Source organism: Strix aluco, chromosome 1, assembly GCF_031877795.1.
Source record: "Strix aluco isolate bStrAlu1 chromosome 1, bStrAlu1.hap1, whole genome shotgun sequence".
Lineage (NCBI taxonomy): Eukaryota > Metazoa > Chordata > Aves > Strigiformes > Strigidae > Strix > Strix aluco.
Genome location: NC_133931.1, coordinates 148,149,353 through 148,177,005, shown reverse-complemented (window position 1 = coordinate 148,177,005; position 27,653 = coordinate 148,149,353). Strand labels below are relative to the sequence as shown.

General features: G+C 38.5%; 1 protein-coding gene across 8 annotated transcripts in view; it reads right to left on the bottom strand.

Annotated features, from left to right (window-relative positions):
• Positions 1-27,653, bottom strand: part of RBMS3 (RNA binding motif single stranded interacting protein 3) — a 712,154-nt gene that overhangs the window by 306,930 nt on the left and 377,571 nt on the right. For all 8 annotated transcript variants that reach the window (XM_074839167.1, XM_074839161.1, XM_074839176.1 and 5 more), the window contains one exon: positions 17,262-17,320. In XM_074839167.1, the coding sequence (XP_074695268.1) occupies positions 17,262-17,320 (59 nt within the window). The remainder of the gene's footprint in view (positions 1-17,261; positions 17,321-27,653) is intronic.

The following is a 27,653-nucleotide window of genomic DNA, read 5'->3' as shown; positions in this document are numbered from 1 at the left end:
TTTTTAGCACTTTCTGGAGTAAATACAGCAGTTCAGAGGCACGACTGCTATCACTGCTGCCTCTTCATTTAGTTCACGAAGGCCGAGCAAGCCAGCTAACCCCACCATCAAACAAAACAAAGCATCCCTTTAAAAAGGGCTGCAAGAAGAAAATGCCACAGTGCAGCTGGCAATCTGATTCCTTGTTTACAGCAGTTTTCCTGCTATTTTAAGTGGGAAACATCAACCAAACCTGTTCTAACATTTTTCTGGGTTTTGCTCTGCCTATCTCACATAAAAGTAAAAATCAGCAAATGCTTTGCAGGCATTTCTGAGAGCATTGCAGGGACCACAACTGGATAAACAGTTTGTGCCTAATAACAGGCAGGTCATTCACCCAGGTGAAAAAAAAAAAAAAGGAAGGGTTAAACACTGTAGCTTTATCAGGAAATTTGAGGCTTTAAACTGGAAGCAATTTGTTCAATGGCTATTTTGACCATAGAACTTCCTAATCTCAGTTCCCATAAAGTTTGGCTTGGAGCCAGCCAGAATGGTTCGTTTCAGCTGCACAGATATCTTCCACAGAGGAAATAAAAGGATTTCAAACCCCGGAGTCATTTCCTTTGGTTCTCGGCTCATTCAGAAAAAATGTCCTTTCGGTCAGTGATATCTCCAACTTAATTCCTGCAGCATGACTTTAAAAAAAAAAAAAAAAAAAGTCTTTGTGGGAAACTTTTTCTGAAGGTTTGGAAGCATGCCCTGTAAGCTCTTTGCCAGTTGGTGTAAAATACCTTCTTTCCTCCCAGAAACTCGCAAAGCAAAAGGTCCTCTTCTCTTTTGCATTAACTCTGAGCTTCCCAGAAGTTCTTACTCGTCTTGCAGTCCCACTTAATAATTAAAGAGGTACTCATGCTTATACACATAGAAGTAAGAGTTTGCAGAACTGCGCATCAAAATAATCCACTAAATGTACTGGAATCACAGGCAGTAACCCATGTGCAGCTTCAGGTGTAGCAGTGCAAGCAGAACAAATAAGCATTTATCAAAAGCATCAATGCATTGTTTTTGCAAAAGTACCATGGATTTTGAGGCATGTAAGAATAATACGTTGCATGTCTCTGTATCTCACTTCTGAGAGCAGTTGACACATATTTGAAGATTCAGCCCTAAATCTCAAAAGTGATCCAAAAGGTCCAAATAGGATATGTTTAAAACAAGCACGCAGGCCAGCCAACACAAATATTAGGAACGTAACATCCTCTCCAAGTGAGTGTTATACGTACTCCTTAAGGCTATCATGTTAAGCGTGTAGTCAGGGTTTCACTGAAATAATGGAGATAGCATTTTTGACAAGCAGTCTAGCCGTAATGACCAAATTCATTCCAAGCACGTCAGACCTGGGAACACTACCTTTACATCATCACAAAAGAGAGAGGAAGCTTTTCAAATATATCCTCAGGCCTGTGATATTTCTAACAGTACTTCAAAACAAAATACTGAGGGTGTAAGGGCTCAGTCAAAATGGTAGCATTTGTGGGTCCTATAATAGCAACCTTATGCACCCTTTGTCCTAAAACAAACATTGAAACACCAGGATGCATCAGAGCCGACATGTTTTATGAAAGTTGATTTTAGTGAAATTCAAGGCCTTCTTCAGTACTGTGCTTCAGCATGCATCTAATGCTAAGTATACACATCATAAGTTGGCCCTTTTTATATGCAGAAAATTCAGAAGGCAGAGTAAAGGACACATGCAAAATGGAAACGTTAATGAGTTGAACCCTGCTGTCAACTTCAAATGTCAATGCCAATCTTGTGACTGAAAATTACTCTTTCTAGGAAAGTTTATCACTAAAATGATATCTTTAGTTATTATTTATGAATTGTGACTTGTATAACTTACATCTAAATGCTCACAATTGTCAATTCTTGCACTATAATGATGCAAGCTATTATATGAGATGGACTTCAACTTCCAATAAAGTAGTTCAATACACATAGACACATATATTTTCATATATATATATGTATATATCTCACATATATACATAATGAGGAGTTATCAAGCTCCTTGATAACTGCTCTGCACAGGGCAACTGAGGTCTTAAAATTGAGGTCTTTACCCTAATTCAGAGATTTTCTTACAATGCCTTGAGTAGCACACAGGCTAGATCTGCAATCTAGAATGTGGACCTCTACTATAGAGGAGATAAGCTATAATATTAGAACTTATTTCTGTTTTCTAAAGGAATGTGGGGAGCTATTTAATTTATAAAATAAATAAAATAAAAAAAATGAAAAAGCACACTTTTCTATACACCAATCCAAACATTTCTGTATTGCAAAGTTTTCTCCATTTAAATCCTTATTTACCAGGATAAAATAACAGTGCAGAGACATTGACACAGCACATAGAATGAAGTGGACCTACACTGAAATTATAATGGTATTTTTTTCCTTTTTTCTTTTACCCTTTCTTTTTTAAAGTTATATGCAAATTCAAACCAAATGTTGACTGGAAAATTTCTCTCCTTTTACATTCCACTTTTCCCTTCCAGGAATGCCAAACCCAGGAGCAGAGTGTCAGTAAAGACTGTCTAAACTGAAATGAAATTTCTGGTTTCACTTAGTCCTGTGGGCAACATGTGCTTCCACTCTTCCCTAAAACACAGTGGGAACATGGGACTTTAAAATCGTAATCTGAAAATCCCATTTTCTTATGAGCCTTATTAATATGAAATGACTGAGTGATAGTCTCAACTTCCAGTTAAAATAATAAAGAAGCATTTCATAGCCATTCCTCTGCCTTATCCTCACTCCCAAAACACAGAGAGCTCACCTTGCTGGGCTTTTGAAGGTTAATTTAACAAAACCCATTTTGGAATGATTTTATTTTCTTTAATGTGCAAACCTACAGACATTTCCTAGGCCTCACACTGGCAAACATGCATGTAATTTGCAAGGAGATGAACCATAACGGCGCCACACTTCACTCCTCTAGCTCCTGCTCCCCAGCATTTCAGCAAACCATTGCAGCTCCCCCCCTCCACTCCTGTGCACCCCAATGCAGCCAGTCAGCCCAGTTAAGGGTAAAACCACTGCCCCCGCTTCAGCCCAAGAGCCGGGCTCTGCTTGTAAAGGGGCTGCCCCACGAGGCATCCTCCAGAGACAGGTTTGTTTAAAAGGGTGGCAGAGAGTGTGGGAGAGTGCCACAGAGGCAGTGTCCACCAGAGCCCAGGTCCCACATCAGCTGCAATGACCCCAGGGAGAGCAGCCCCAAAAAGAATACATCTCCCAGCTCCCTCCCCTGCGCTTCTTGAGGAGGTGCAGCTCTTTCGATTACTATAGCAGTTGAATGAAACAATGCACTAAAAAAAATACATCTTACAATACTTGGCTGACTCCAAACTCAGAATATTGGGGGAACTCTACAAAATAAGTGCAAGCATTTGGACAAGAAGTTGGTCATTGAACCCTCCCCCACTCCCAGGTAGTCTCATGCCACAACCCCTGTCAATAAAAACTGAGCTTGTTCCAACTCCTATAGCAAGACTTTGCTGCTCTGGTGGTCAGAAACTGTCACCCATATTTCACCTGTAATTTGATTGTGGCCTATTTACCCTTGCATATTCTTGTTGTCAACACTGTACACACTTGTTTTTCCCTTGTCTAATACCAGACACTGATTTCCTCATAGACAGTGCCTTTCCTATTAAGTTTTGGTTTTGTAAATGTTCTCTTAAATGTTATGTCTTCCATTCCTCACCAGTCCTTCTCTACACTCTTTTGGGTAAGAAAAGCCTCAACATTTCCAACAACTAAGCTAAGACCATAAGAGCATGAGTTTGACTGCATAAAAGGAAGAGAAAACTCTATCTTTTGTCCTTAGGGCAGCAACAGGTGGGGAGGTCTAATAAGTTACCTGGATAGAAAGAAGTTGAAGAAACAACCCTATCTAATACTCAGGGAGAAAGAGTTAAGGTGGGAATTACCCAATTTACTATGCCAACTATCATTTCTATATCTTCTCCATCGGGAAGCTGCACACATGAGTGCGCTGTGCAGACAACCTATGATCTTCAGCTGGAGATTCTGGTTCCTGAGAGCAGAACAGCAAAATGGGAGGAACTGAATGAGACAGAGAAACGCAGCAGCTGCACCTTCAGGGACATAATTTCAAACAATTGAGCCAAATCCTGCTAAGGGAGAGGAGTGAGAGGTTCACAGAGGCTATTTCATCAGTGTCTTACAGCAGGCCCAAGTCCATTAGGGCAGCTGCTGGCTCAAGGCAGCATTCAGGTGGTGAAGCAGGACGTGAGGCAGTGCTAGAGCTTCCCCACTGACAGATGCTGACTTTGCATCTTCTTGCACTGAAAGCATCCCTCTAGAACTTGGAGCTAACCAGACGGAAGGAGCAGGTTGGAGTGATGGCAATCTCTCTCACCAGGCAAACAGATGGGGGAATTGGTAACCGTGAAGAAAATCAGAGAGTGATTACTAGATCTATCCCTCTTGCAAACAAAACAACAGTCCAGAGAACATTAAGTGGACATACTGGGATGGAAAGTAATCACCAAGTCACTCAAATATGGTGCTGACAACACAACTGAAACACTAGTAGCTCCCTAAATGTTTTAAGCCTGAGAAATAAGACAGGTGAATGGGAACACACACTACAGTAAGAAAACACTCATGTATTAGAAAGACTGTGAAAGTGAGGCAATAAGTGGATCACCGTAACACTAAGATAGAACGTGCATGGCACAGACAGAGTAGGCTGTGCTGGTGGTGGAGAGATGATCAGGCTAAGCATGGCAGTGACTAACACAGAACCTGCAAGAACTGAAATCCCAGCCCTAACTAAACTACTGTTGTTCCTGCACTACTGGAGAGCTACCTCTGTACTCCTGGCTGCCCACCAGGATGGCAACACCAACCGCAACACGCAGAGGAAGATGCAGAACAGCCGTAAAGGCAGAGAGCAGAGTGCTCATACCGGACTTTAATTACCCCTAGATTGAGCAAAATGGGATATAATGCAAAGATCACATTTTTAGGTGTTGTTTCAGAGAGCAGCTGCTTAGGAAGCCCAGAAGAACAGATGCAACTCTTAATTTGAAATGACCACAGAGGAGGTTATGGGACAAGTTGACAAAAGTGAACACTAACAAATTGCAACAACAGATGGTATTCACCCTCCCTGATTGAAAAGAGCTCCAGGACGCAATAGCTGACTACACACACTAATAAGTGGTGTGCAGCTTCTTTTCTAAAACCAACTTCATACCTGAGGACGGGGAGGTGGAACATGTAGTGGCAGTGTTCTGAAAAGATCTCAGGTAAGATCCAGGTACCTACAGGTTTGTAAACCTGGCGTCAAATTACCAGAAATTATAGAAACAGAGTAAAATCAATGGAAATACAATATGTGGAAAGAGTTAACCTAGCTTTTGTAGGTTTGCCTCACAGACCTATCGGAGTTCTCTGAAAAGGTCAACAAGCCTGCGGATAAGGGTGATCTGGCTAATATAGTCTGCTTGGATCTCAGAAAGGCATTTGACAAGGCCGTCACAAAAGATTTCTTAGGAAACTAAGCAGCCATGGCTTAAGAGGGAAAGTTCTTGGATAAACAATTGGTTAAATGATAAAAACAGAGGGTAGAGGGCATGGTCTTTCTTACAAGAAGGGAACAGCAGCAATGGACTTCCATGTGGAGCTTTGCCAGGACTCATACTGCACTACCTGTTTCTAAATGACAAGAAGAGGCTAAGCAGTGAGGTGACAAGATTATTCAGGAGAGAAAATGGGGGGGGGGGGGCCATCTGTGAAGAACTGCAGAAGGACCTTATTAAGCTAAGCAACTGGGTAATAAACCAGCAGAAGATATTAAATGTAGATAAATGTAGTGATACATATAGGAGAAAATTCCAGTTCCACATTATAAAATTATGCCCTTTGAACTGTCCATAAAATGTCATTTCCATATTTGCTCAAAAGGGCAAACTGAATTCTAGGAATTGTTATAAAAGGAGTAAAAGCAAGGCAAAGAATATACTGCAGAAATATCTACATATATTTCCCTATCAGCCCCTCCTTTCCTGTAACTTTTGAAGTGACTGACCCTATTCAAGCAAATTTGACAGAGGTAGCAATCTTAAATACTTTAAGTTCCAAATCCTCATTACTAGACACTAGAGAAAACACAGCAGTCACAAAACAGAGGTTTATTAATCCCAGCAGCCTCAGAAGGATTTGTTGCATAGCATACATCCCTCTCCTTTAAGCATAACTATTTTAACATTTCTACAGTAACAGTCCAAGAAAGTAGAGCACAGCAAGCAGTAGCTATGCAATTCTTTCTGATGTAAGAACTCAAATTCACCCAACCTGATAAATATGTATCTGTCTCCAAAAGTCAAGGCATATTTAATGTCTGTTCTGTGACTTTCTTCTCTAATAATTATCTATGCTAGCAATAAAATCTGTTCTAATTAAAAAGGAAACAACTACTAAGATAATGTGCAACAAATAAACAAAAATTGAACACTAAGATTTTGAACACCAATTTTTTTTCCTGTTTTGGGGCTTTTTTAAAAGATACATTCCATCAATTATGTGGAATTTACCCTGCAATTTACTGTGAGCTGAAGTGACTGACAAGAGCAACCAAGACACCTCAGGCAAACCAGGTCACTCAGACTTTTTCTTGCTGTTTCATGATTAAAGGTTGACCACAAAAACCTTTACTTTCTGCAGAATGACATGCTTGGTTGGTTAAATATGCAGGCAATTAACAGAGATAACATGCATTTAAATGGAGGTCCCATTGACCCCCATCTCCTAACTGCAACCTTTGCTCTAAAAGCAGACAGCTTAGCAAAAATATTCAATTAATAAAAAGCCATGAAGGGCAACAAGTCCATTTTAATTCATTTAAAAATAAATGGTGTTTACTGCTCCATATTTAATAAGTTAATAAACAACAACACTACAACTAATACCACAAGCAACAAGGGCATGTGGCTGAAAGATCTCTATAGAGATCACACAAAAATAAAATTTCTGGTGTTCTCCTTTGTTTAGAATAAAACAACATATTCTACAAGCAAGGAAGCAAACAAAGCCTGTTGAGACCCATCTTTCTTGTCTCTGCCCCATATCCTATCCCAACTGTGACACTACAAGTTGCTGCAGTAACTTGAATCCCCCACCCGAAGTGTTCCTTATGGCTTCCACCCTCCCCCTCCAATACCCATATCTCCCTCCCAGATTCCTTTTTGGGTAAAACCAGCACAAGATCTGGCTCCACCATAGATGAGCAAGTGGTGATTTCCTGTGGTTACTTTAGGTGGAACTAAACTAAAAAAACTAAACCTTCCACATGTTTTCTTCTGTGGGAGCACTGAGTCTCCACTCTATGTAGCTACCCATTTTCTGAAAATATTTAACTCGGCTATATTTGAAAGTCCCAGTTTTCTGGTACGTTCCCTTGAAACTAGCCAATAATTTGTAAAATTCTATGTGAATAAAAAAATTTAAAGCTTTGCGACTCTGAAACTAAGAGATGTTTTCTTAAAAGAAAAATTGAATTATTTGTAATTTTTTTAATCAAACTTGTAATTTGGGGGTCCAGGGAAACCACATATCACACCACTGCCATCTAATGGAAGAAAACATCAGCCACTCATTGGTCCTGAGGAAGACCCAGTCAGACAAAAACTATTTCACCAAGTAGGAAAGTAATTTCTACCACCCCTGACACGGCCTCCTCCTTTTCTCTTCTATAAATTTAGCTCTCCTTAAAACATTCTGGGTTGAAAAAACTCACTAAATGTTATCCAAATGTATGACTATTCCCAGGAGAACTGAAAGATTGGTTTGGGGTTTTCTTTATGGAGAATTCAGTATTTCAAAAAAATGTTATTTAACTCCATTCAAAGTCATAAGATTACTCACTGTACCTAAATTAACTGTGGACCCTGGTCTTTTTCAAAGCCCTGGGCTGCAAAGTCCATAGGACAAGGTTGTCTTTTAATTAATTTTTATAGAGTACAATTGTTTTCTGTACCATTGATTAGCACCTAGAGCTTTACTGCTGCACGGCTACCATTACTTAAATAGATAGAGTAATATTAATAATGCCCACTAGTTCCTTCCCCAGAACTGGTGTGGGTGGGTTTTTTGTTCAGTGTTGAGAGAACTACATCTTTATTGCCATAGGTTATGATTTTTCTCCTGTGTTGCACATATATTCCTACTCTAGCAATCCTTCGCCATCTCCAGACAGACAGGTCAGCCCTCAAATACCCAGAAAGACAGATTTAATAAAAATGACAGCACGGTCTATTAGTGTTTTACTTTCACAGTATATTATCTACCAAGAAAGAGAACATTTACTTAATTCACTTGGGTAAAAGAGTTCTACTCTTCTAAACAAAAGCCAGGGATGTGCACTAGTAGAGAAAAATGCAAACGGTGACTTCTCTGATTTCTGGCATGCTGCAGAGTGAAGTCATGCTATAATTAACAGATCTGATTCAGAATGGTTCCTCTTGAGTACCCGTATTCAGTAAGAGTCTGTCAATTGGATTTATTATCAAATTGTCACTATATCAAGTAAGCATTTGCTTTGCATATGCTGTATACTCTGAGAGGATGTAACGAGTCAGCTCTAGCAAAACTAAGGAGCCGGGCACTGTCCTCCTCTGCCTCTGCCTGGGGGTTTCCACAGGTCAGCTTCTGCACTGAAGGTCTTGAGACTTTTGAGAAACCAACTTCTCAGCAGAGTACCACTGCTTTTACAAGAGTTGACCTGTCTTCATGTAACCAGAGGCCAAACAGATTTACTGATATATGAGATGCTATATCATGGCATCAGAGAAAAAAAGTTTAAGCAAAGTGATTCTGCAAGACAGCTGAAAAAGCCAATGCTTTGCAAGTAAGCTTTCAACAAAGCTGATTATGAGACACTGTTCAAAGAGAAAAAAAATCTCTTCTGCTCACTCCTGTGATATGAAATAGATATTTTCAAGTCTGCTGAGACCACTAAGAGCCTACTAACATTACCCAGTCCCAAAATGCACTTCAAATGCATGCCAAGCTATTGGCAAAGCTTTATACAGACCAATGAATCAAAACATTAATCACTGTGTATAAATGGAAATTTTACTTTTTTATTTCTCTGGAAGGAAACAAAATTAAACCGATTATTTGCTAGTGATATGGGCCTGCAAATTTTGGAAGCAGTAAATTAAGAATAATCACAGATTAGATATGTCACAGAATACTTGAGCATCTTGGGTCTCCTTACAGAAAATACTTGCTAGGCCATGAGTTCATTTATGAAAAGATAATGACCCAGGAAATATTTTCCTTAATTGCAAAGAAGCCGTTTAAGAAAGTGTCTGGGGAACTAATTAGAAAGGAGTTTCCTCTGTTAAGGACCTGGCTTTAAACCCAATAAGCAATTTTTAGAGGACTTGCTTGAGACAGAGCACTGTTTAGATGCAGTCAAAAACATCTGCTGAGGTGCAGCAACATTTTGCACACATGGAGGTGGGTATGTCTCTGAGTCCTCACCACGGCAGGCTGGTGGCCAGTGCTGGCACGCTCCAGCTATGACAACTTGCTCAGCACAACTCATCAAACCCTTTCTCATTTCACTTCAGCAGATACGGAAAGCATTCAAAATATACAAATCTCTACCTCCAAGCTAAAGCGAGATTTTGCAAAACACTTGTGCATTTGCCAAGGCACATATAACGCCTGCTGGTCAATCCAACAGGTGCCAGGAAAATAGTTCACCCACCATCGTCACACGCTCCCACTGAGTGCCACTGCTTCTTTATGTTACCTAAACATCCATAAACACACCATCTGTAAGTTCAAGGGAATAGCTACATATATATTTTTGAATAAACCCATGCACTTTTTTCCCCCCATCTAGTTTCTGGTAACTTCTTAAAATGGTCAGATTTAGAGAGCATCATAGTTCATGAGCCTGCAGATCAAAAAAACTTTCATTTGATAAGGTAGGGTGTGAACTTACAACACTTCATTGGTGAGTAAACAACCTCATGGTTTCTTATTGGCAATTCCTTTCATTTTATTTTGATGTCTTCCTGCCTTTAGCATGTTTAGATGTCTCCTTTAGGCATTTTTCCTTAAGACTTGGCTCCTAGTCTCATGTGGTTATATAGTAATATCACTTTTTAAATTAGACAGAAAAAAAAAAATCTCAACCTTTACTTACAAAAAACACAAGTGAAACTAAAGATTCAAAAAAACAGAAAACAAACTAAAAAAACCTCCAAACATTTACAAATTGTAAACAACTAACCTCATGATGTTTAAATGTATCTCTTGTTATCAAAAAACTTAGCATGGCAAGTTTGCTTTTTTTTTTACTGTTTTGAAATGGGGACTTAGTGCCACTGCTGACTTTGTCCTTCTAACTCAGGAGATGTAAGTTTATCAACTGGCTTGCTAACCAAAATTGGCACAACTCAGCACAGTTTGTGCTCTCTGTTCAAGAAACCCAGGACCAGAAGGACCAGATTAGTTGGGGCTGCTACAAGTCAGTAGTGAGATGGATCAGCAGAGCCACAGATAAAACTTGCTGAGGACCTGCCCACACTCAGCATCTATCCAGCCTTCATGAACGCCTCACTGTCAGAAAACCTGCCAAATTAAAATATTCCATACTGCTACACTTTTAATAACTTGTGAACTATTATGCCACTGATTACATAAAACTTTGGAATGGATCAAAAAAAAAGGCAAAAAAAGAAAAGAAATGCAAACAAACAAACAAAACTAATGCACAAAAAATCACCACATCTATTGTCTGTTCCGGCATCGAAAATAGGATTGATTTATTTGTTACACAAGTCTAGAGTTTCAAAATTAAATAAGTCTGTTTTACAAATTATTTACTTTCTACAAGATCCATTTCCCCTTGAAGCACGCTGTGCATGCCCTCCTAGTGTGAACAGTTTAGAGTCTGTGATCAGGCACAGACCTACTTGGCTGGATTTTTTTTCCTCTCTCAAAATGGCAATTCTGAGAATCATAAATAACACAGCACAGTTATTGCAATTTGAGCTTATTCCCAATAAATAAAATTTATTAACTAAATAGCTTTCTATGCAGCTTAGCTCTTTCTTCACTAGCTTATTATTTTACATAGACTTGCTTCATGTTGCTAGTCACAACTAAATTGTGCCATCTCAAGTATAATAGGAATAGGAATTAATAAATATAAAGTGAAAATGCATAATTTCATATGATCACAAATAATCTTTAGTCTTCATAGATTATGTGCAAAAAAATAACTTTCTAAAATGTAAGGTTATGAAAGTATTTTGTCTAACATACACACAAAGGTATATCTACTATATGCACTTATAAGCTTGTTTATCAGAACACCAGAGCAGAAGCCTCCAGCTCATTAAGCTCCAGTGCATTTGGGTACTTAGGGATGCTGGTGAACTTAAGCAGATGAGTAGCACCACTGACACAAGGCAGGACAGACTCCTTTTGGGAGATAAGAAGCACCACTTTATCATGCCATTCCAATTATCTCCAACACCTACAGTAAGCCTCCAGTTATCCCATTTCTGTTACACAAATAAACTCTCAATTTATAAAATAGGTCATGGTAAATTTTAAGTCCTGGTCTAAAAACAGCAAGGCAACTGGAGAAATAAAATTGTATGTGATATATGGTGGGTTAACACAGATGACCTCATGGCATTTTTTTTTTACCATAAACCCACCACAATGCTAATGACTGCCTATCTGCATCCCCAGTTTCCGTATTTTAAAAATGAATAGATCATTGCTAACATTTCTCAACAAGAAAAATGTCATAATGAAATATTAAAATTATAAATAGAGTCTCTACAGTTCCCCTCATCATGTTAGGCACATTTTTCTCCTAAGACAAACACTGCTATTCAACAAATCAAGTCACGCATGGTTTGAAAAAATATATATAAAATGAAGAATATGTAGTTGAAGTGTTTGTCTCCTACACATTACTGTGATTCATAGGTTTTATTTATTAAAAAAAATTCCCACAGGTGGGATTTCGGACTTTTAGTCATTCTCCTGTGCTCATCTTCTAAGGTCCTAGCAAAATGCTCAAAATTATATGAGCTCCTGATTAAACCAGGAAGTAAATCTGCATGCTTGCAATTAAAGTGTCTGCAAGGGCAGATGCAGATGACAGTAATTCATACTCTAAGAAATGGGCTTGTGTAGTTGGCAGATTAACTGTTCTGTATTCCATTGCTATGAGGTATGGAAACTGTACTGTGAAACAACCATTACTCATTCCCTGGGCTCTAAGCACGTAGGTCTATCAAAGGCAAGCCAGTCTGGAAAGGGCGGGGGGCGAGGGCTGGAAAGAGAAGAGTCTACACGTTTCAGATTAACGCTCCTCTTGAATGGTTTCTTTTATTTCATTTTCCCTACTTTTTAAATTAGCAAATACAGTAGACCCAGAAGGGAAATGCGCAAGGGGGAGAAGGAAAGAGGGGAGGGAAAGGGAAAAAGCAAAAGCAGCCAAAACTCTCCGACTTGTTCATTAGGGTTCTTGTGTTTGAACATCTGAATGAATCATGTGTCTGTTTTTCATTATTCTCCATATGTGATTGTTCCCTGCTTTCTTCAGTGATTTCTAGCTATTTTGTCATGACTGTGCTTATTTTGTTTTATATATTGTTCTATTACAGGGTGATTGCTACTTCTCCTCTGCCTCACTTAACAGTTATGCCACCAACAAAGAGCAATCTGAAAATGAGAGGTTACGCCAAAAGGTTTCCCTAGTGAACTCCCTTGCAGCATATATGGTTACTTTAGATCCAACTGCTTAATTCATACCAGGGGTAAATCCTCAGATAACATTAGCATGACAGGAATGTAGTGGGTATCTTTTTAAAAATCTGTGGAATACTGGAGAATGACTTAAAGTTCATTGCAGAGTGTTTTCCTCATTTTTCCAAGAGGAAACCTAACACTTCTTGCTAAGCAGTAACCTATTTTAACAGATCTGCTGTTACATGGGGTATTTAAAATAATTTCTTTGCTATATTAACTATTTCCACTTTCAGCTCTACTCTGTGCCTTGGTCAACACACAAATGATGCTGAAATAGATTCTAAAATCTCCAATCATGATAACTTCTATAATCTCCTTGAATTTAATCCACCCTACTGCATTGGACACACATCACGGGATGATATGTTCATTTAACAAGATATCTGATACTTTGCGGAAGGTGAATGTGATCCAGAAGACTGGAAAGGAGCAAACGAATTGCCTGGTTTTTCGTTTTTTGGTTGTGGGTTTTTTTGTTGTTTGGTTTGGGTGGGTTTTTTTTTTTTTTTGAAGGAATGGATGTAGGCCCCAGTGTATTAGAGAGACTTTCAACTTCTGGAAAAATCTTGGAGCAAATAGTCGTATAAATCCATTCACAGACCCTCAAATGTAACAGGTCATTAGTACCATGCAGCATGGATTTAGCAAGAATAAATAATGTCATATCATGCTCCTGTCTGGAAGTACGTAACTAGCCTTATGGATAGGTAAGTACTATATATTTCAGTTAAACCTTGGTTTTCTCTCATAACTTGAGCAGATGGGGGAAATACCACCTAGCTAGAACTGCTGTAATGTAGGTGCCAAACCGATTAACAGATCCAGTTTAAAAAAGAATTTCTCAATGGCTCAGTGTTGCACTACCTGGTGTACTGAAAGGGTTTTCTCAGAAGTCTTCCCCACGACTGTTATTATTCAGTCTTTTCCAAATTATCTTGTCCAGTGGATTAGAGAAATCATTTATTAACTGTGAAGAGGATACTAAAGAGGTAAGTGCTGCAAGCACTCTGGAGACTTAAGATTTGAGAATAATCTTACCAAATTAAGGAGTAGCTGGGACAAAAATAGGATAAAATTCAATACAGACAAATGAAGAGTACTAGCCTTAGGAGGAAATAATCAACAGCACAGAGCAGAGCACACAATAAGGAATGCCTGGCTGGCAGCAGCACTGGAGAAAAGAATAACAGAACCAGGGGCTGCAGAGAATCTCTTAGCATAAATCAGCACTGTTGTTCTCATGCAACACCCTGTGCCTCAGAAATGTATCTATATTTTAAATATACACAGTTACTTACATGGATATATCAACAAAGAGGAGAGTCCTGATCACAGAGAAAACAAATTAAATAACCTCTCTACACTATTAAAAATGGTAAGATTTAGGCCATCTGATATCCCGTGCCCAGCTCTAAGGTCTTCAAGAAGTGAGCTAATTAGAGATAGACCAGCAAAGTGCAATATAATCAGAAACTTAAATTGCCTTTAAGCAAAAAGTGAAAGAACCAGTGTTTAGTCTAAGGAAAAGACACAGCAGAGGCATAGCAGTGTTCAAACATACATGTTTGCTGCAAAGAGGAAAGGAATAAACTCTTCTGCATGTCCACTGGGGATAAGAAAAGAAGAAATAGGCTTAAATTGTATCAAGGGAGATTTGGGTTAGACATTAGGAAATGCTTCATTATAGTGAGGAGGGGGAGCACTATCACAGATTGCCTGAGGAGCTCGAAGAATCTCCACTGCTGGAGGCCTTTGAGTGAAGGTTACAGAAACACCCCTCAGCTGTGGGTTAGAGCTGATCCTGCCCCAGGGCAGGTCCTGACCTCTTCATGTCCCTTCCACTTTTGATTCCTGGGAAGCGTTTTGGTTTGGGTTTTTTTTTTTTTTTGGCAGCCTTACTGAAAAGGAAGGAAATTGTACCCAGCATTTAAAGCAGCAAAACATCTATTCTTTTTATGCCACGAAGCATACTGTTAATAAATCCTATTATGTTTATGATCTTTTAATAGCACCACTTATGTCATAAAGATCCATCTTTGAAAATACAAATAAATATCTCTGCCCTACAGTGTAATACAACAGTGTGAAAGCAAACTTTTACAAAATTCCAACTCATTGTCAGATGTCCCCTACTACAATAATCTCAAAGCTAACTACGATATAAAGAACACCAAACCCAGATGCTTTTCTTTCTCAAAATTCTACCATTCATATTCTTTACAACCTTTTCACTTCACGTTTTGCGTTTCACAAACAGATCCATTCCTTTCCTTGCTTACCACTGGCAACGGGAACAGAAGAAAGTTCTGATCACACAGCACCATGTTTGTGGAGTGGTTACCAGTCAAACATGCATTTAAAAACAAAATAAAAAGTTAAGAATAATCATCGAGCACACTTCCTGCAGATTCTCTCCACCAACCTTTAGGCACCCAGCTGAAGCATTTACCCTGACAACACAGTGGTCTCGGACAAACGAGATCAACAGAGACAAATACATTTCTCTTTCCCATGGACTTCATCTCGTTATTCAACATACAGCCCAATTCAGATCCTACTCTATCTGCTTGACTTGTACTGCCATTTCAGATGCACAAATTTCAGAAACAAAGATGAAAAAAGGATAGAGTTGACACATGAAAGAACAGAGAACACCTTGGTCGTGTGTATGGTAGTGGGGAGTGGGACAAGGGTCTACATGTCCCCATCCCCAAAGGAAGGTCTTAGTTGTAGTGTAAGACAGTGAAGAGTGGCCCCATGGTAACTCCAACCTACCTGACCACAGACTTTCTATTCCTCATCGCTCACATCGCTGTCCTAGGCCTAAGCTCCAACTCCTTCCTGTCCCAGAGCCCTGTCCCCAAGTGCTCCTACCCCAAAGCCTTTCCCATCCCACTGCAGCACTCTTACTCGTTAAACCAGCTCAGAGCCCATTCGATCCGCTCTGCCCCTTTGTAGCCCCATCATGCTGCAAGTTCCCCTCTTCCTACAGCTCCCCACATTGCAACCTTGCCTTCAAAACTCAAATCTCCTGGCCACGCAGCAGCCAGCAGCAGGCACACCCATCTCCTCCCAGTTTGAAACTGCAGCATTCACCTTTGTGCCTCCTCAGCCACCCTGCCAGGGCTTTCTGCACTTGGCCCAGTCCATCTTCCCACAAGGGTATTCCTTCATAATACAATCAAAACAAAATAAAAAAAAAAAAACCAACACCCCAACCAGGTCTTTTACCTGGTGTAATACACAGACAGAGCAACATTATCAGAAGTCTGCTGGAACAGTGCTCAAAGGAAAGAAAACACATGTCCAGCAAATGCATGGCAGTACAACATATGATGATGATGGCCTGTGACTGATCAGTTTGGTGGAGTTTCCTAAGACTAGAACTTCAGTCTTCCAGCCCACTTTTCTCTTGAGTGGCTAATGAATGCTGTGGCAGGCAACAGTAAATCCACACACTTCTACAAACTGCCAGAACATCACTGGTACAGCTGGCAGAATTTTGTCCCATCACATAATTTCCTGAAATGGCTTTCTCTGCTCTTTCTCTTCACACCCTATCTGTCCACTTGCAAGATATTCCTGTACTGTAATGTTTTTTCTTTTTACTAACTCATATAGAAATGCTGTTCTGAATGTGCTTATCAGAAGAACCCACTTTAGTAGATCTTATTACTCCAAAAGGATTCTGTATATCACTAGTGTAAAGTTACAGAGTCATTTTAAAGCAGAGCTTCTCCCCCACAGACTTAATGGCTCTTTAGACAGGTAAATGAATAACAATTCTAGTCCTGAGATGCTACTAGACAAGTTAGTCAATATTTATCTAGGCAAATATAGCTATACACACACACAAAACATGCTATAATTCACTAAAAAAATGTTTTCATACATTAGCAGAAAAATTAAGAACATAAAACTGGAAGAGGAATCATTTTTATATCTTGGTATTGCAACTTGTGGATCTATTTGTGTCATAAAGAGTATTTTCTTCTTCAAATAGCGTAGGCCAAGACTTCACAAAAATAGAAAAATTAAACGAGGTTTTGCTTGGGAACCTTTTCCCAAAGGTTTCTCATTTTTATATAGGAAATCAATTTGCATCACTGATGATATCATTCAAATCAGACAGCACTATGTGGTTAGAAGGTAATTTACTTTTCTACTGAAGCAATTTGATACTTGTTCTGATTTGTGATTTTCATTTTGTTTGTTAATGAAAAAAATTAATGAGCAATGTTACTGGAAACACAACTCAAAGCTTTGGCATTATTAAATATGTTTGTAATACACTGTACATTATGTTGATTGCACAGTTGGAGCCAAAGCCTTGGCAGTCAAGCCACCAGTCAATCATTCCAACAGACAATGAACTCACGCGGTAGACGTTTTGCACGTACCTTTGCACTGATTTGTGTTTTTGTCAAGAATTGCCTTTGTGGACACAATTTTCCCATACCTATAGAGGAAACAAGAATCAGAGATACATGTTATTATATTTTAATAATGCACATAGTTATTTTTGCACACATATAACACATACACTAGGAAGAGATCTAGTGCTCTTGAAAAATGTTCACCTGATACTCCTGGAGAGGTTCGTTCTGCCACTGCAGTTCAACAAATACCTTTAGGGTTCACCTGAAAAGCACTCATCATTTGCCACACCCTGTCCATCTCTGGGCACTGTGCTGCATTGCCAGCATAAATGCCAATTATAACAGGGATTTTAAAACATCAGCACTGGTAAAGATGTTTCTTCAGTTAAATTAATTAGGCTTGCTTAAAAATCTTTTTTTTTTTATTTTTAGCTGCCAAACAAGGTTTGTTTTAATACAGATGGACTAGAATCCTCCAAGATTAACAACATACAAGAATTATGGTCATTTTTTCACATGCATGCACACACAACTGTGTTCATGGTTGCATCCATGCCTGCACACATAAACTCTAGATTTCTGGTTTGGATCAACAGAAGCTTTGAGGTTTGTGTGCACCTCCGAGCTCTTTCCAAGAGGAATGTTAATACTTGTTTGAATTTGTATCACCCCCCACATATCGCATGGCACTGCACTGCAATTTGATAGACTTTTGATAGCATGATGAAGGAGGAATTCAGGCAGCGACAACTTGTTGCATTAAGCAACTAGACCATAAAAGTCTTTACTTCCCAGAGGTTAAGACTAAAAATTAAGACTTAATAGTAAGTATCACAAAATCCTGGTAAAAGATCATAGAAGATGGCATTTATGGCTGAATATAAGAGTTTAGGAGAATAAGGAAACTAATTTTATTCCTCAAGTCACTGATAATTCTTGGTGTCTGCTTCACTGAAGAGAACTTCCTCTAAAATGTCCTTTCCCAGATTTTTTAAAAAAGTATTACTGGTACTCTGAGAGATTGGGCTTTCATTTGAAAGACTTTTCCATGGAACATAACTCAATGAAGGGCGTATTACTATAAAGGATTATAATAAAATTATATCTTCTGATGGCAAAGCAACACCCATAGAAAATAACCAATAGTTCATCAATTCTAAACCACTGAAATGTATGGCAGACCAATTTTTATTTGGTTAATCTTCATTAGCAGCAATATAAATTTGGTGTTAGTGACTTTTACTTGAAGTCCAGAAACCAGGACACGGAAGATCTTGCTGCAATTCCCTTATCCGCCTCAGGAGGAAACCCATGTCTCCTACTATACAGGAAAGGACAGCTAGAGCACTGTACTACATATTCAAGGCCACACTCTTCTCTGTCTTAGCAGTCTATAAACATGCCCAGTAAACCAGAGGCGGGGGGGGAAGTAAAAAAAGACAAAAAAAGCCAGGGAGCCAAAAAAAGGAATGTTACCATCACTCACAGGGGAAAAGGGACCCTTGGGTTTCTGTCTGGGACCCAGCAAACACTTAAATATCTCATGAAGGGGGAGCAACCCAACAGGAAAGACTGGGAACAGCCTGCCTAAACATACTCTTTGGTACCAGCAAAGAAGGTTTGAGGCAATTTTGTGCCTGACAAAGTTCTCAGCTGAAGTTTCCACACATTGAGTGACATGTAACCACTCAGCTTTAGATAAAAGCCACTGTCTCTCCATCCCTCTTTACTCTGTTTTGTGACTGATGCAAAGTGAGACTTTCCACTTCACTGTTTTTCCTTTCCCTAAGAACCCGCAAAAGTATTTGTTTCCATTTGACTTTCATTTTGTGGAGGAAAAGCATGCTTTGCTTTGTTTTATTTCAGACTGAAACCAGTCAGAAGGAGGGCAAACTGACCTAAAGGCATTAACAGTTTGTGCAATCTAATTTGAGCCCCAATTCAGCCATCTTTTAGGAACAAAAAAAAAAAAAAAAAAAAAAATCTTACAAGCCTTCCCCCCTCTCCTTTTTTTGCTGGCTCTGTAGACAGACAGAATTTTGTGCTCTGAAGGCAGGCGTAATCCATTGTACACTCTGCCACGATGGGTACGTGGGCAATTAGTTGTGGGTCTATTTTGCCATAGCTGGCTCTACTCCAAACACATACGTAACAGATTTAACATTAACCATGAGATCACATGCTTTTCTAACCTCTGGTGTTTCCAGAATTGGGGCCTTTACACTCACTTATGTTCCACTTAATTTTATAATTCTTCATGGTAATACCTGAAGTTGACTTTGGCCTCGAAGACATTAGAGCACATATCTTAAGAAGGCAAAGCCAAATTCCCTGCTAGGGTGATTTATGGTTGCTCAGTGGGCCAACTTACCCAGCAGGAAATTTGGCTGGTGTGGTGCATCTTCATTTATTTGATTTATTTAGATTTTAAAATCAAATACATGAAAAACATGCAAAAACATGCCTATCTTGTACAGTAAAGGGCCTCTGACAGATATATGGAAAAAGAATCCAACAAAAATCAGCGGCTAACCCACAACAACCTCAAATAAAACACAACCCCTACCTAAACTTCCGCCAACAAAAACTAACACCCAGCCTCCATTTCAGTCCAGCCACTCCTAATGAATTGATATGTTGTTTCATCCAAGTCATGTGAGAGCTAAAAGTTAACATTTCTTGCCAGCGGAGACAGGCATTTGTGGTTCCACTGCTTTTATTACAGATTTCCCAGAGTTATTTGCTACATACTGTGATCCTGCAAACACTTAGTTACTCTAGAGATTTTACTCACAGAAGTAATTCTGTTCAGTTCAGAAGAGGTTTTGTCCTGCATGTAAAGTTACGTGCCCACCTTCCCATTTCCAAAAAGAGACATCAGAGTGGTAAGAGGCATCAGAATAACAAACATTGTTATAGGCAATTAGCCATATGCAGGTGATTTAATCTACCGCTATAAACCTTGAGCGCTACCACAAGAAAGTAATTGGAATTAATTTGGACACTGTTTTCCTAAATATTTCAAGCAATTATTTCACAGTAATCAGAACATCAGTTCTGATGAAGAATGTTAGTTTGTGTGCTGCATGAAATCAGGAAGGTATTTTGTTCCTACAAATGTAGTCGTATTTCTTTCTTGCATGTGTGGAGAGTGCTTTTAAGCCATGTCTCCTCTCCAAAGTTGTTTGGCTTTCTGTTTTTTTGACCTTTAATTGTGATTTGATTCACCCACAAGTACCAAAAATGTATTCTTCAATGAGAATGCCCACAGAAATAAGGATAAAGTGCATCACAAGAGCTGGCCCCTTGTTTTCTTATATTTAAATGGAAACTACTGTAAAATTCAACAGCCTACACACCTCTGTTCTACAAACTACTGATGTCATTAATATAAAAAATACCAGGTATGGTTTGCTTGTCATGAGAAAACATGAGCACTGCTCAATTTCCTCCTGAGTTACAGTGCATGGAGGTATTCTTTCAAAGATTTTGAATCAAAAATTCTGGTCAGAAAAAGGTAATTGTGGAACTGAGTTCATCTCAGTACCTTATTACCCACCCTTCAACATAATGACTGTATCATTAAGGATAACCTACTGCATCACAGTATCCAAGGGAATAGATGTAATGTATCTCTGAGATGGCTACCTCAAGAATGTGTCTACTGAACATCTGAACTGAAATCGCTATTCACAAGATTTCCATACATACATGTTGTTTTTCACTACATTCTTCCTCAAGTGTTATTTAAATGCATAGTAAGCACAAATAAAATTGTGTACATGCTTTTTAAAAAATCCTTTTAATCCCTTATATTGAATTATGCTTTTAATGTTTTTCTGTGTAATAATTTTAATTTAAAACCAGGTGGTCAGATATTTGAAAGAGCTTCCACATCAGCAGCAACTACACAGACTAGGACTTTGGATCATTAAAGAAGGACCCGTGCAGTGAGATGGTGACTAGTTGTCCTCATTATTTCTCATAATACATAAGGACTGCCAAGAAAATTATAAGGTTTAAAAACTGCAGAATACATACTTCCCCAGAATGGAGAATTACTTGTGGAACTCATTGCTACAGCCTGCACTGATGCCCCACAGAGTGAATCTCTACAAAAAGCTATCAGACAGCTTCTAGGATGGAAAATCTGTCACAAAATTAATAGCAAAGACATATATGGCCCTAGAAGTCACATCTTGACAGAAACTGGGAGAGGATACCAGAGTGGTATCATTGCATGTTGTCCCTGTTTTAACATCAAGAACTTCCACAGCTGCCAAAATAAATTCCTGTCTGACCCAGCCTAGCTGTTCTTACATTCCAAGACAACATTAATTTGGGGGCAGAAATTATGTTTATGTTTGTAAGAACATTAATTTACTTTCTTACAAACAAACTTTTTTACCTTCTCTTGTATATATTGGTTTGGGGTACAACTGCTCAAGTCATATCCACAAAGGTCACTTAAAAACACTTCACTTACAAATGGCAGTAACACACACCATGTTGCACGGACGTTAGGACTAAGGGAAGACTCCACACTGCTGTGCACAGAGAGAGAAACAATCTCTATGCTCCGTCCTAGCTACAGAGGTATGTCAAAAACCACTCTCAAGAGTCCCATTCCATTGCACCCCACATTTTCTGACTACTCAGCAGACTCATGAAAGATGCAAGCAATGCAGAATAAGCCCTTAACATACATCAAAGTTGCAGTATCAATAGATCATTTCAAGAGCTTGCAGGCAGGCGGTCGATCAGCACTTACACTGCAGACAAAGCTCAACCAGGTCTTTCCTGGGAACTTATTTGATAACTGCTGTTAAAAGGGAGATAGTTCCTGAAGGAAGCACTTCAGCTGCAAGTGATACCACTCGCAAGATGCAGGAACCTTACCCACTGCCCGCATCAATCCCAAACTGACAGAAATTTGCTGTCTCACAGCACACAAAGGATTCAAGCCATTTCTACTTCTGCCTGGGGGAAGCTGGGGGTACAGGGAAGGCAAGCGGGCAACCAGGAAGCAAGTGAGATTCAGCTGGGGACTAGCTCAAGGCAGAGGAACCACGTGCCACCCACCCCACTGCTGGCAGGCAATACGCCAAGGTGGGAAGCAAAGAAGGGATTTCCTAGGAGGCCAGACTGGTCAGGGCGACTCAAACTTTTCAGCTTTTCCATGCTATTATGGAAAACAAAAGCCTCTGGGATAGGTACATCTTATTCTGTCCTTCAAGCCAGCCTTTAGGCTGGCCATGGCTAGTCCTGTAACACAAAATGGCCACAGGACGAGTCTCTCCCCACTCACCCCACTCAGTGCTTACACACCCACTGCCATCCTCATCTACAAGTCGGTAGGTGCACAGGCATGTACAAAACACAGCTTCTGCCCAATTCCGGGTACTGCTTGTATGTTTTAAATAAATGTAAAACTTGGGATTTAAACCCAAGTAACCAGTGTACAGAATTCTTCCTTGCTTAGTTAAATCAATGGAGTTACTATGCAATTTCCAAGTTCAGAGCTTAATAATTATATCCCCAGCAATAAGGTTCACTCAAGGCCTCACGCATCGCTCAGAGCACAATTCACCCAACTAAAAACAGTCTGCATTTCTGGGCATTTAGGTAATATATGCTTTTATCTTGGGAACTTTTGTACTGGGATGAATTTGACCAGCAGTAATTGGATTTAGATAAGCAACTCTGAGGCTCTTTCATTCTTGTGAATTAATATATAAATAGCATAACTGGGTTTATTTTGTTTAAAGCAGACTTTATTAGGAAAATCATGGATTTCAAGAAGAAAAAAACCCACCACATTGTGAAGGCCTAAAGCACAGAAGGAACTGCTGCTTGGTTTCTGATGGAGAGACGTTACTCCTATAATACACTGCCACATGAACTTAAGACATCCGAAAACACACAAAAGGAAAATTCACTAAGAAAGAAAATTCTGATTTGCATGATCATTTCTGGGTATTTCATCTACTGCATGAGATTTTTAGTGCTTGTAGTTTTGAGAAAAAAATACCACACATTACTATTCTATCCATTAACAAAGATTGAGCTGCTTTGTTGTTGTTTCTCTGTGGATTATTTTTAATTAAAAAAAGGAAAAATTAAGACTAAACTCTTTTATTCACACAAAAATACAACAACAAAATTCATGCCATTCAGAGCACCTTTTATTTTCGTGGACCAGTGCATGGCTTGGAAATGAACAGGAGGTGGTAGTTGCAGGGAACCTATGGTGTACTGGATTAACAAGATCATACTTCTACGAGAGTTTAATATTCAGGTTCTCTGTCTTCTCCACTTACTTCAGTCTGGCTGTCAAGTTTACAAAAATCATTCCTTCATTAAATATAATACAAGTTAGTACAGCAATTTAGATTAACAACTTGTCCAAGTTTCAAAAATACCACAGAAAAAGGGAGGGGGCCTCTTAAATCCTTTGGTTGTACATCTAAAACTGTCCTGGACTTTCAGAAGGGCTCCCGAGTCATTAGTACTGAATTCTGTAAGGGTAGATGTTGCTCAGCAATTTTGATACCTAGACCATGTATTTCTGTTCCTAACAACACAGTTATGAACACAGTTTTAAGTAGACAGTAATGAATATTGTAGCACCTATGAGAAATGAATTTTCAAGATAATGAAAGCTGATGAACCACTGAAAGAATGTATGCATATTCAGCAATATCTTCTGGTACAGATACTTATACTAAGGGTGTAGTGATTTTACTCATACATGGGCCTATTATTCACTATCACCCCATGCCCGCTGAAAATACATTTTTTAGAAGTATGAGGGGAAAAAAGCTACAAAAAAACCATAAAATAACTATATGCACATGTCTGTGAACATGAATATTGCTTTAGATAAATAAACCCCAAGATCCTACCATTCTCTTGAATAACAGTTCCATGTTAGGAGGAAAGACCCTAAAAGGCTATTTCAGATTATTGATCATGCCTTTTACTTTACACTGCATTTACAGATCATATTCAGAAAACCTGCTTTTCAGGGGAAGATGCAAGCACCATTTAGCTCAAATCACAGGGCTCTAATACAGCCTTGGAGCAGCTGTGTTAGGTCCTTTGGTGCTCTTTTATTGAATATGGAAAACTTGGTAGGTTTATTGAAGTTTGCTTCTTGTAAAATTTCAACAACCTAGGGCAGAGAATACTGTAAATAAACCTCTTAAAATTTGTCTAGAAACACCTACAACAAACAATCTCTCTGCTGTTAAAATGCTAGATTTCTTTTTCAGTATCCCTAAAATCTACTGCTATTAAAGCACAGGGATGCATCTCTCCATCCTCACTAAAACAATGGAGGTATCTCACATTCAAGTTAGAAATGTATTTACAAGACAATGCAGATATTTACCAAGAAAGAGAGAGTCATATTTCCTATTAAAACTTATCTGCATTCATATATCTAAACATTGTATGCCCATCACCTCTGGAAAAATAGTCCCATATGAAAGTGTACAGGCTCTAGAGACTTACTCTAATTGTTTTCACTACTTGGGAAATTAAGCCAGGTAAAACAAAAGTTAAAGTAAACTAAATTTAAACAGATACTGAATTTCTGGAAATAGAAAGAACTTGAACTTTCAGACCTGTAAGTATATCACTTCAGTAGTTCAAAGGTAACTTTTCCTATAGCCTTGTTCTTTTCCTTGCCAAAATAAAAAAAACGACTTTTTTGTCTGCATGTAAATGAAATTAGGTGGCTTGATCCAACGCTTGCAGAAATCAAAGGCAGTTTTTTCATCGGCTTCAGTAGGTACAAGCTCAAATCCTATTCACAGTGCTTATAATAAGGCTACAGATTTGCCACACTCTTGATACCTAAGACAGAATAAAATGCCACTTATTAAAGTTGCACTCCCCATAAAAACCTGATGTTTTACAGTGATTTTTCCATTTATTGCAAGTAAGACACTTGGCTCTTAGCTGCAGCTCTAATTCTAAACACTGTTTATTCTGAATTAGTGCTATATATTATATTCATATTATATCTGTATGTTTGAATATTGAAGCTATTTAAGACTATTTAAAACATGATTACATTATTGTATATCATATTTCAATTAAAATTCTGACATTTATATTTTTGCTTTGATAGAAAGCTGTTTTTCCCTCACAGTTCTGCCATGACAAATAACCAGTGTTAATAATTAATTAGCAAAATATTCTACAGTTGCTAAATTAAGTATGGAAAATGAAATTCATGCATAAATTAATAACTATGATTTCAAGCAGAACACTTCAGTCCTTCTTCTGGGCCATCATTAAATCTTCAACTACTAATTATTCCATATTTGCAAGAATTCAGATGTCTTAAAAAAATAAGATGCAACTTTTGTTTGCAGACACTTAGCAGTGCCAGTACATTTTCTGTATAATGATAGGATGCATTATTGGGAAGACATCTTAGGGATCTGAAATCCTTCACAGAATGAGATGTGGTTTACTGTAGCCTGTCACAAATTATAAAGCCAGGCATACACTAATTTTCAAATAACAGGAGGGGAAAAAAAATTTTAACAAATCCAAACCCTATCTTTTCTGCTATAAAGACATTGCTCATCAGCATTGGAAAAAAAAATTTAAGATCTTCAAATTTGAAGAATCTCCTCTATACAACAATTCAATTATTTCAGATCTTGTGAAAGACCCCCCCCCCCCATATCATTCCTGTGTGTAGAATTTATTTCCTTTGTATGTTCTTGCATGCTGTGCTGTCTTGTATCTGATTTCTCATTCAGTCTTGCTTACTTACGGAGAATTCATTGTTAAATTACAGTTGGTATGAACCAGCATGCCAGCATACCATGATATTAATCTCTAAAGTATTCAATCATTTAACAATAGCCTCATTATTCAAGGGAACCCTGAGTGTTCAGTTTGTGCAGTTTTTCTGACATTTCACTAAAACAATTTACTCTTAAAATAATTCAATGACTGCAACATATTGTAAAATATATGTACACATATATATGTCTCAATCAGATGGTTCCTGTCCAATAATAGCCAAGAAAATAAAAGGAATTAAAGAAAAAAGCAAGAACTTCAGCTACCACCAGGGACCATGAACTCAAACTGATAATTTAAAGCTAAAGCATTTTATAGAGTTCACACAGAGGGCATTTGAATCAAATGTGTGAGTGAGACTTCTTGAGTTCACAGAGCTCCCATTTCACTATTTACAAATTAGAAAAATCCAGGTACTTGGGATGTCTTTGGAAACAATGTAGCTTTGAGAAGAACTGTTTCTTAAAACTTTTACATTGCAAAATATGTATTTCAGGAACTACATCATGGAAGTGCTTCTTCTTATATATATTTATTTTAGTCTTTTATTTCCAGGGCTGGAATGTCACTGTTGTGTTCATTTTCCAAAGGCCGAACTTTGACAAAAGTGGTGCAGAGGAGCACATTTTTCTCTGCCTGAAATTTCCAGTGAGAAACAAGAGCATGGATTCGGAGTTTTATAATTACATGGATAAAAGTTCACACTGCTTGGCTAGGATTGGGACAGAATACCTCTGGTTTTGAGTTTCTTTGAATTTTTTTTTAACTCCACCAAGTATATTTTTAAAAGCAAAGATTTTTTTAGCCCATTTATTTGGGCAACTCTGTAACATGAAGACAGACTCAGGAGAGGGTGTGAAAATGGATTCGATAAGGTATTTGTCCACGATATTTTTAAATACTCATGCACATGTACAACCTCAGGCATGTAAGAAGCCTAGTTGAACTTAAAGAGGACAATCCATGTTTGTCAAGGTTAAAGTATGTTTGTAGGTTCATAAATTAATGTGCCTGTTTGGTGTGGAAAGTCCTCCCTACAGACCTGATACAGTAAACAGACTTACACAGGACACACAAGTGCAAGTTTCCAGCCAGTGAGTGCTTTGCTTTCCTCAGTGCAAGGCCTATAACTACTACAGTAATTAGTTTTAAGAGGACAAATCTGCTCTTGCTGGTAACTCACCATAACTCCCAGACCAGGGTCCCAAAGCAGGTATTCTCCAAAACCTTCTCTTTATCAACAGTAAAATTTAAACTAGGTGAAGCTCCCCAGCATGAAATATAGATACATAATTTATTAATTGTGTGTTAATTTTTTTACGTTTTCAAAATGCTTCAAAAACCTGCAAGTACAGCATTGAGTCATCTGTTACAAAAACACATTTACAGATTTAAAAAGATATTAGAGTTGTTGTCTATTGTATAAACAATTCTTCATTATTTATTGTCCAAAGATGGACATAATTGAATGTATTAGCCTCACTGCGTCAGGATGGTAAATATCTTTGGAGAAGGAGACCTTATTAAAAACTGCTCTTTGGATCACACTCTTGGTTTCCAGAAACCTGGTGGCCTCCTCCTGGGTCC